We start from the raw sequence: 10,250 nt of genomic DNA on the forward strand, positions 1-10,250 counted from the left end.
ACGAGTATTTTAAAGTTAATTACGTGGCATAATACATGTAAAATATAGTTTTCTTCTTTTTAATAAAAAGAAATGTCACCTCAATAAATAAAAAAATGTCACATCATTGTTCTGTTTACCACGTAAGCAATAACAAAAACAATAGTTAACAAAAAGACTAACAACGCTCATTTTTTAAAATTTGAGAGATCAATAATTCTCGCTTGAAACTTAAGCGACTAATTACACTTACAAGGCAAACTTTAAAAACCAATAATGTAGTTTTGTCTATATTTATCCACCGTGCCACCACGGAGTGTAGGACGGTTAGGCTTGTGGTTTCAAAGCATGCGTATTTTATGGGCAGAACTTGGTACTTTGAATTTTGAAGTACGTACAAACATTAATTTAAGTTTGAAAACAATCTAGAGTAACGGAATTGAAATCCACCACCACGTTTAGAAGTCAAGCAAAGAAGGAATAAAAGAAAGAGGAAATTATTAGGTTGCCGTATCAAATGTTGATAGGTTCGTCCATAATTGTCAATACCAAATCGTTTTGTAAATCAATTTTTTTTTTTTTTTTTTTTGTTACAGTAAGAAACACAAACATTTAATAAATTAATAAAAATTTGTGGATATAAATATATAAAGTTTATATTCATTATAAATTTGGCATATATTCAACTACTATCTAATTACCACCACACCCCTTAGTACGATAGTCACTCTACAAGTATAAGTATTTGTGAAGTATAGGGAATAAAAGTCAGAGTTCAAGTATCCAAAAAGGGCTTTCACACACATATACACTTAGTTTTGGCTAGAGTAGAATTTCTATCTTATATAAAAAATAAAACTACTAACTAATTTAATCCTTACATATGAAATATTGGAAGTGCACAATCCAAGCATCTCACACAACTATATTTATTGGAAACAATACTTTCTAACTATATTTTATTCCGATAATGACAAGGACAATTACTTTACCAACAATGTGGTCTAGCGAATACTGTAATTTCTCTATCAAACAAATCTTTTGCTGATCCTCACCTTCAAACCATGTTTCATGTGAAGTATAACGGAGATACTAGGTGAAACAGGATGACCTTCAACCACTTGAACACGATAATTCCAAAGGATGGCAATCGCAATTATTTTCATTTGAACAAAGGTTATATCCTTACCTAAACAAGTCCTCGCTCCAGCATTAAATGCTATGAATTTGAAAGATGGTACATGCACTATTCCTCCATGTTCGGAAATCCATCTCTCTGGCTTGAACTCTAGGCAATCTGTGCCCCATATGCTTTCCATCCTTCCCATTGAGTATAAAGAGTATATAATTCTCGTTTTTGGTTTGATATAGTGGCCACTAGGAAGAATATCAGATTTAGCTGAACTTTTGTGTTCGAAAGGTACGGGTGGAAAAAGCCGCAAGGTCTCACATATTGCTCCATGTAGATAAACTAGCTTACTTAGCTCATTTATGTTTGAAACCCTCCATTTGTCATTGTCCACCAGATGCTTTTTGATCTCTTCTAGAATTTTAGCTTCAACTGATGGGTGTGTTGCAACAAGCCAAAAAACCAAGTTAGTCCAGAACTTATGGTATCTCTCCCTGCGGCCAAGAGATTTATCGTAGTGTCCCTTAGAAACTTGTTGGATTGGGTAATATTACTACTCATTTCTCCTTCTTGTTCCTCCATAACTATAGCTGTAAACAAGTTGAATTTTAGTTCCTCCTCCTTCACGAGGTTCTGTTCATCTCGCTTGGTTGAGATGCAATGATATACAAATTCATCAAAAACTTTCCATGCATGTAATAGCCTCTTCTCTGATCCAATCTGCAGCCTTCTTTGTAACTTCCACCATCTTTCTGGCACAAGGTGTCGATATAACAGACTTTCCTCCACTTCATCAAACGCATTTGAATGTGCAACTTTAGGTAATTCAATGGAGAGGCAATTTGGATCATGACCTAAAACCATTAAGCAAACACTATCAAAGGTGAACGTTGAAAAACGTCTTGTAAATCAACCTCAATTCCCAAACTTGAGACGTGATCAAGAACTGGAATGAGGCCCTTTTCAACCTTTCCCTTGACAACTTCCTCAAAGAACAACTTGAACTTGTTGTCCTTTAACAATGTCTGAAGTAGCTTCCTTTGATATTTCCACGAGTCATGATCAGAACTGAAAATCCCATCTCCCAGAATATCAAAAATCTCTCGGAACTTCCTCCCCTTTCCGTAGTTCGGAAAATTTTTGCTACAAATGTGGTGGATGTTCATGTGATCGCTAGTGATCAAAAGTTTAATGCCAGTTAACCAACCACCCTGAAACTCGAAAGTGCCACCATAAAATTTGAGAAGGGAAGTTAGGTACTCATGCACATGCGACGCATTGAGAAGAAAGTCCGGGAGCATTCCGATGATTGGCCAGTTTTTGATGAATGAGGTTTTGTTCCATCTCCAATGGTAAAGAAAAAGGAAGCTTAAAAATATTGCTACAGGGTACAAAAGAACTATGGCCATTGGAGTTGATAGATAGAACCTTTGAGATTTCCACAAAGTCGCAGATTGGATGACTTTTATAGGGATGTATGGTAAGTATATTTAGTGATATAAAAATAAATGTATTTTCCATAATACTCTCTCTTTTTTCATATAAATTCTTTACATATAAATAGTTCATGCACCATCTATAGATAATTACATGAACCATACTCATTATGTGTTATAATATTTTAGGAATTAATTTCAATTAAATCACACGTAATTGAAATAGAATAATGTAAATTACTAAGAATAATATAGTTAAGAGAATAATCGTATTTCTTAAGTGAATTGTCAAATCCCATCAAAAAAAAAAAAGTGAATTGTCAAATATTTAATTATTTCCACTAATTTGAGCACACAATTTTTGAAATTATTAATTTCATATGCTTTAAAAATGCTTTTCTCCTTTGGGTTTGATTTTGTTTCCATTGTTGTCAAGGTAACTTAACTCAAACAATAATATCATAATCCTAATCAATAGTTTCCCTTAGAAATTTAAGAAAATATAAATATAGAAATTTCTTTTACGTAAATAATTAATGTACCAACTATACATAATTAATCATAATAATAAAAATGCATTCACCCCAGTAAACACTTCTTAATGACATAGCACAAATATAGGATACTATAGTCCTGGTTCAAAAAATAATGCTAGAAATGCAAACTATTTTACAAAAAATTTTACAAACTACTGATGTATTGAGTGATTATTGGTAAATAACAAAAATAATATTAATAGTGGACCTAAATAAAAACCATCAAAAGATTAGCCACGTCAACATTTTGTAAACATATTATAAAATAGTTTATGACTGTAGCATTACTTTAGTTCAAATTACACCTCTTATTGACGTGAATCAAATAGTAAATAAAATCTTATTTATGTGAAATTTGGAGTGTGTTACTGACATAGAGAACATGTAACCTAAAAGTGAGATTTTCAAATATTTTTCCAATCAAAATTTATTAAATAGTGTAACATTAAGTTACACCATCTATACTTGATCATCTCATAGATATATACTAGTCAATAACCCATGCAATTTATGAGAAATTTTAACAAAATATAAAATTTTCTTTCTTTTATTTTTTTTCCTTAAATATTAATTTAATAATTATGGTAGTTATTAATAGGCATTTATTATGATCAATTTGTATGTGGAACTATTGATTCTACCATTTAAAGAACATATGATGTAGCAATATTCTGGAGGGGGGATAAATATAGAATAAAATCAAAATTCAATTAAAAAAATATAAATTAGAAGAATGATATGTAAAATTGTGAGGTTTTACTAACTTAGGTGGAAGACATTTATTATGTATATAGAACTATTGATTCTACAAGCATATAATGTGACAAGTGACAACATTCTAATAGAGGTATAAAAAGAATAGAATCTAAATTCAATTAAATAATACTAAATTAGAATAATTATTTGCAAAATTGTGAAGCCTTACAAACTTAGGTGGCAAGACAATTATTATGATTGATTTGTATATGGAACTATTAATTGATTATACCATTTAAAGAACATATGATACAACAATATTAGAGGTCAAGCATTGGTGTGATGACAAGTGTTGTCCACTAAAAGCGACTAGTCACGAGTTTAAGCGAGAACAATCATCTCCAATAAATTAGAGGTAAGGTTGCCTACCATAACCTCTTTCAAATTACGCAAAAGTTGGAGTTTTGTGCAGTAAATAAAACCTTTTATATGATGTAGCAATATTCTAATGAAGGGTATAAATACAAAATAAAATCTAAATTTATTTTAAAAAAATATAAATTAGAATAATGACATGTAAAATATTGTGAGTGTCAAAAACTTAGGTAACAAAATATTATAAAAATCAATCAAGAGTCAAGCATCTTCGGTTTTATATTTAGTAGTTGGTAACCCTTGCAATGCATGAAAAAGTTTAACATAATATGATTTTTTTTCACTCTCTTTTTTTATCTAAATATAAATTTGATAGTTAGGGTAGTTATTAATAAACATTATTATGATTGGGAATTTATTATAATTATTTTTGTATACGAAAATATATATTTCATTATTTAAAGAAAATAAAATGTGACTATATTCTAATGGAAAGTTTATATATATAAAGTTATGTGTGAAATTGTGAGTTCTCAAAAGCTTATATGCACAACAACAACAACAATAATAATAATAATAATAATAATAAATATATTATTATTATTTTTGATATCTAATAATTGAGAAAGAGTAATTTAAACTGTAGATTTTTTTTATTGAAAATACCAATAAAATATGGCACAATATTATGAGTTCAATTAAACTTATTATGAGTTCACTTAAAAGTTTAATGTCATTTGTTTTATATATATATATATATAGAGAGAGAGAGAGAGAGAGAGAGAGAGAAGTGAGTCGTTGCTTTTTCCTGAAACCAGTTCGTTAAGTTTTGTCATTGTAATTTATTTCTGTTATTTTGTTTATACTTGTGAAGCTGTTCCAAACATGTAATAACACTGAACTCAGTGGCACAATTGCACGCTCAGACCCTCAAAGCTTGCCTTTTTCACACGACAGTTTTTTTGCCACCAAACTCATCTCTCGTTTTGGTAAATATACTTCTCTTCAGCATGCGCGCAAACTGTTCGACGAAACGCCTCATAGAACTTGTTATCTCTGGAACGCTATACTGGGGGGCTATTTGCTATGAAGAGAAACAATGGGAAGGGACTTTCGCATTGTATCTTGTGGAATTTCCACTGAGGACAAACCTGATCATTCTACAACACCCATTGCTCTTAAGGCTTGCACCAGTTTGCCGGCGCTAGAGTATGGCAAGGTGATTCATGGGTTTGTGAATAATTAACATAGGATTGGAATGAACATGTATGTGGGTTCTGTGTTGATTGAGTTTTATTCGAAGTGTGGACAAATGGGTGAAGCTTTAAGAGTGTTTAAGGAATTTTCTGGACCGATGTGTCATTATGTGGACTTTAATGGCTGGGCATGAGCAGAATGGTTTTCCTGAAGAAGCCATTGCATTTTTCTCTCCAGTGGAGATGGCGGAGCGCTTTAATCCTGATCTGGTGATGCTTGTCGGTGTTGTTTCTGCTTGTGCACAATTGCTTAATTGTAAGCTTGGAAGCTGTGTACATGGTTTTGTGATTAGAAGGGGGTTTGATATTGACTTATCTTTGTGAACTCATTGTTGAATCTATATGCCAAGACAGGACCTGTCAAAATTGCAGCTAAATTGTATAGGAGGATGCCAGAAAAAGATGTTATATCATGAAGCTCAATGGTTGCTTGTTATACTCATAATGAGGCTGCTGTTGAGGCCTTAGATCGATTCAATGAGATGATTGATGGGGGAGTTGAGCCAAATTCAGCTACTGTGGTTAGTGCATTACAAGTGTGTGCAGTTGCTTGTAGTCTAGAAGAGTGTAAGATGATCCATGTATTTGCTGTTTGGAAAGGTTCAAGTTAGATGTCTCAGTTGCGACTGCTTAATTGATATGCATATGAAGTGCTTCTTGCCTGACAAAGCAATTGATCTCTTTGAAAGAATGCCCAGCTAAGATGTCGTTTCGTGGGCTGCTTTGTTACGTGGGAATACTCAAAATGGGATGGCACATAAGTCAATGGAAGTCTTTCATAACATGCTATCAATTGAAATGCAACCTGATGCTGTTGCTATGGTGAAGATTCTTGCAGCTTGTTCAGAATCAGGGATTCTTCAACAAGATGTTTGCCTTCATGGATATATAATTATAAGCGGCTTCAACAACAACATTTTTGTTGGTGCTCCACTCATAGAGTTGTATTCAAAATGTTGTAGCATAGATAATGCTACAAAAGTATTTGAAGGATCATACACAAAGATGTTATTTGGAGTGCAATGATTGCAGGATATGGAATTCATGGGCAAGGGGATTTTTTTTTTTTTAATATTTGATCGGATGGTTAAGATTGCAATAGTTATACCGAATAATGTAACATTTCCCTCAATCCTTTCTGCTTGTAGCCATGCAGGTTTGGTTGAAGAAGGGATAAAGATATTTAATATGATGTCACATGAATACCAAGGCCTGAGTCGGAACATTATGGGATTTGGCAGGACAGGATAGCTTGATAAGGCCATTGACATTATTAACCAAATGTCAAATCCAGCTGAGCCCGATGTTTGGGGAGCTCTACTAGGTGCTTGTAGAATCCATAATAATATGGAGATGGGAGAGATTGCTGCAAAGAATCTTTTCCAGTTAGATCCCAATCACGTGGGGTATTATGTACTGCTATCACATATTTATGCCGTGGAGAAGAAATGGGACAATGTGGCTAAACTTAGGCCTCAAATAAATGAGAAGGGGTTGAAGAAGAGTTTTGGCTCAGTGTAGAGATAAGGAATGCGGTCAATAGTTTTATAGCTAATGACAGTTTCTACCCAGCCTCTGAGCAGATTTATGGTTTTCTAAGAAATTTGGAGTTGTAAATTAAAGGGGAAGGCTACGTTCCTATTATAGAATTTCTGTTACATGAAATGAAGGAAGGTTTATAGTGTCGATGAATCAATGTATGACATCTTAATTTTACTCAGGAGCTGAATCCATCTAGTGTTTAAGGACTTAAGTTAATAATCAGATATATGGCTATTTGTCAGATTAGCTTGAAAATATCTCACACTGGTAGGAAATATACGAATTGAGCTTCATTACTTTCAAAATTATCTGATTCTTGGATTTGGATGCTAAGGAGCTGGGTATGTTCCTAGGTATCTGTTGGATGGTTCTCAGCATTCAAAGTCAGAACCATGGAAGGACTTTTCTCCCTTGACAATTGGCTCTTACTGGATATCTCCTAATCTTACTGCAATGGACAGTGGAATAGACTTGGACATCATGCCCAGGTGGTTGCAAATGAAATTATTTTTTAGTTGCTCTATTAGCTCTGGTTCTAGCATCTAACAAAATCTTCATATTTGTGCCATTCCATGGACCTTGAAACCTGTAATCTTGAATGGCCAAGTTCATCTTTGCAAAGTCTGTTTTAATTGCTTTGCCTACATGAACCTGTGGCAGCCTCCAGATCATTTGAGCACTCATTGCTGTAAGTTTAGCTGAATCTAAGGTTTTAGCTCTTTTCTACTATTTTATTTTTTCTAGTTAAAGATTTGATTAGTTTATTGTCTGTCCTTCAGATGAGATCAATATCAAAGTTTCATCGCTGAAGCATACTTTTGCAAATGGAGTGTACTTTCTGAAGAATATTTGGAAGGCAGAAAAAGCTCTTTCTTTATGTGCCTTATATTGATCTCAATAAGCCAGCCTCTTCCCGCTGATCTTGTCCACCAGTTGATTGGAGGGAGATAAATCATATTTAAATGGAAACCATTATCTCAAGGATGGTTTCATGCTAATAGCAGCTGAACTGAAGTGTTTTCTCAGAGGTAAACGGAGAAGTGTTCCACATTCCCCCCCTACATACTTCCATAAGATCTGCATCCGGGTTTTGTGCTCGCAAAACTCCCAATCATTGAGACTTGTCAGAGACACAGCTTTGAGCATATGCCTAGTGAAATAAGAAATCACTATGATCACGAATACTAGGAACTTTTTTTTTTTTTTTTTTTTTAAAGAAATTTAATGCAAATCAGATTAGGAATATGATGGCAAAATTTGTGACTGTCATCAATCGTTCAAGTTTCTCCTCTAATGTTAAGATGGCTGTAGAAATTTTCCTTGGGCTTCTCAGTGACTATATGTTTGATTATTTTCAAATGTAGGAATTTGCCTTTGTTTCTCAGAGACCTGACTCTCTCTCTCTCTCTCTCTCTCTCACATACATTCACAATTTGTAGTAATGTCCCCTTTTTCTCTCTGGTGTCATTAATGTTTTTGGCAACCTCAATGGCCATTGAGGGACACTCTTTGTTTTATTGTTTGAAACTTTGAAGAGATCGCAGCCATCAAATTGAGAACTATTTAGAACATAATTGGTGCCCATTTCAGGATCTTATGAGCATGTCATAGCAATTTGCAGGCACTGTCCTCTCTCTTTAATATTTCTCAACTCAAGCTGGAGTCTTGTTTATTGATATGGTTGACATGTTTTTACATTTCAATTCTGGTGCTTGTTCTTTTTAAATGGGATTGAGATACAACGAATGGAATGAGTGGAATTTGAAGTTCTTCTCTCATTTGACCAAAAAAAAAAATCCAAACAAAATAAACTCATCCAACATTCCAACCCAATCTTCAATATTATATGATTATATATATATATATATATATAGTTAAAAATTCATCAGCTAACATATGGTTAATCTTATGGTTCGAATTCATCTCTCCCTTACTCCTAGGCTCAAATATTTTATGTACGAAAATATGTTAATTGAACTATAAGACTTTTGACTAATATTATACAATTTAGATGTGACTTGTAGGGTTAGGATTTGTGGCCCAAGCCCAAAACAATGAATTTGTAGAGTATGGGTGAAAGAGCTAGGTTAAGTATGGGATCAATAACAACGCATTACAACCTTCAAGCACAAGCCAACGTGAACTTACACGTAAAGAATGGATATTCGAAGAGCTATATTATTGATTATCTGATGAAGACAGATCTTAGGGTTACAGTCAAGTTCTTCCTCTCTCTTTATTTTTTTTTTTCTTTTCCCCCTTACTTTAGGAGCTTCCATCCTGTATATAACCTCCCTTCTCCTTATCTCCATCGTCCACTTGTACCCCATACGTAAGTCTACTTGAGTATATGTCATGTCAAGCATCTCCTTTAACTCTGTGTGAGTGAAGGTAGGTGAGGATACACTGTTCAGGGGTCTTCTCCACATAAATGCGGCCAGAAAAGTTGCTGCAGAGCATTAAATACGGTGGTAGCAGCTTTCCCTTTTAGATATTTCTTCATCTTTATCGTCTCTCAGTATACTCAGAGTTTATCTTGATCAGGAAGAGTCCTCGGAAGATCATCTTAATTTTTTATTCGTTCAATTGATCTATACATTTCACGTCAGAGGAATATAACATCTTCGGACAGAAGATGACCTCTTTGGATTGTAATCACTCTTCCTTCTGAGGGTCCCACTTCCAGATGGGCTTTGTTCTTACCACCTCCTTCTTCTCGGTCGCATAGTAGTCCTCATATGGGCTCTCGGCCCACTATGTTGGATTGGCCCCTTTTCCCCCCACATGACTCATATTGAGTAAATAGATGAGATATGGGGGCTCATATAAAGACAAAATTAATGGCCCTAACAAATGTCATAATACCAGGTGTATTAGTGTAAATAATCTGGACGCTACAGATTCCCTTTTTTTTTCCTTTAATATTAATATCCTTTTGGATTAGTGGACCCTTCATATTCTATTTCAATATTCAGTCAATTAAGTTTTTTAAAAAAAAACATAAACAAATAAAAAAATAAAAACACCAACTTTCATAGGTTAGTGGGTCTACTTTTTCACAATGTGGAGTCTGATTGTATGAGTTCTCACTTCTGATTGCGAAAGGAAAAGGACAACTAAGATAAAATTTCAGGAAACGATGTTTGAAACCACCAAACAACAGTCATTTTCACCCCATTTTCATTTTTCGTTCCCGTTCCCAAATGGACCCTGTTTTGTTTTTAGAAATAAATGGACTCTTTGATATATGAAAATTAGTGAACAAATTTTTCATCCAATGTAAACCATGATACATTTAAAG

The 10,250-nt window shown here is 33.8% G+C and overlaps 1 protein-coding gene, 1 long non-coding RNA gene and 1 pseudogene across 2 annotated transcripts; 2 read left to right on the top strand and 1 right to left on the bottom strand.

The window, feature by feature from the left end:
• Positions 1 to 1,007: 1,007 nt before the first annotated feature.
• Positions 1,008 to 2,517, bottom strand: LOC112027576 (alkane hydroxylase MAH1). The gene is given in 3 exon segments (XM_024060225.2): positions 1,008 to 1,567; positions 1,570 to 1,995; positions 1,998 to 2,517. Coding segments are annotated over 3 exon segments (1,506 nt in total).
• A 1,828-nt stretch (positions 2,518 to 4,345) lies between these two features.
• On the top strand, positions 4,346 to 7,123 carry LOC112027567 (putative pentatricopeptide repeat-containing protein At3g01580; annotated as a pseudogene).
• Positions 7,124 to 7,545: 422 nt separating this feature from the next.
• LOC136069647 (uncharacterized) lies at positions 7,546 to 8,144 on the top strand. The gene is made up of 2 exons (XR_010630892.1): positions 7,546 to 7,637; positions 7,729 to 8,144. It is a non-coding gene; the product is annotated as an uncharacterized LOC136069647 (long non-coding RNA).
• The last annotated feature ends 2,106 nt before the right edge of the window (positions 8,145 to 10,250 follow it).

This window comes from Quercus suber, unplaced genomic scaffold (assembly GCF_002906115.3).
Source record: "Quercus suber isolate HL8 unplaced genomic scaffold, Cork oak 2.0 scaffold_10, whole genome shotgun sequence".
Lineage (NCBI taxonomy): Eukaryota > Viridiplantae > Streptophyta > Magnoliopsida > Fagales > Fagaceae > Quercus > Quercus suber.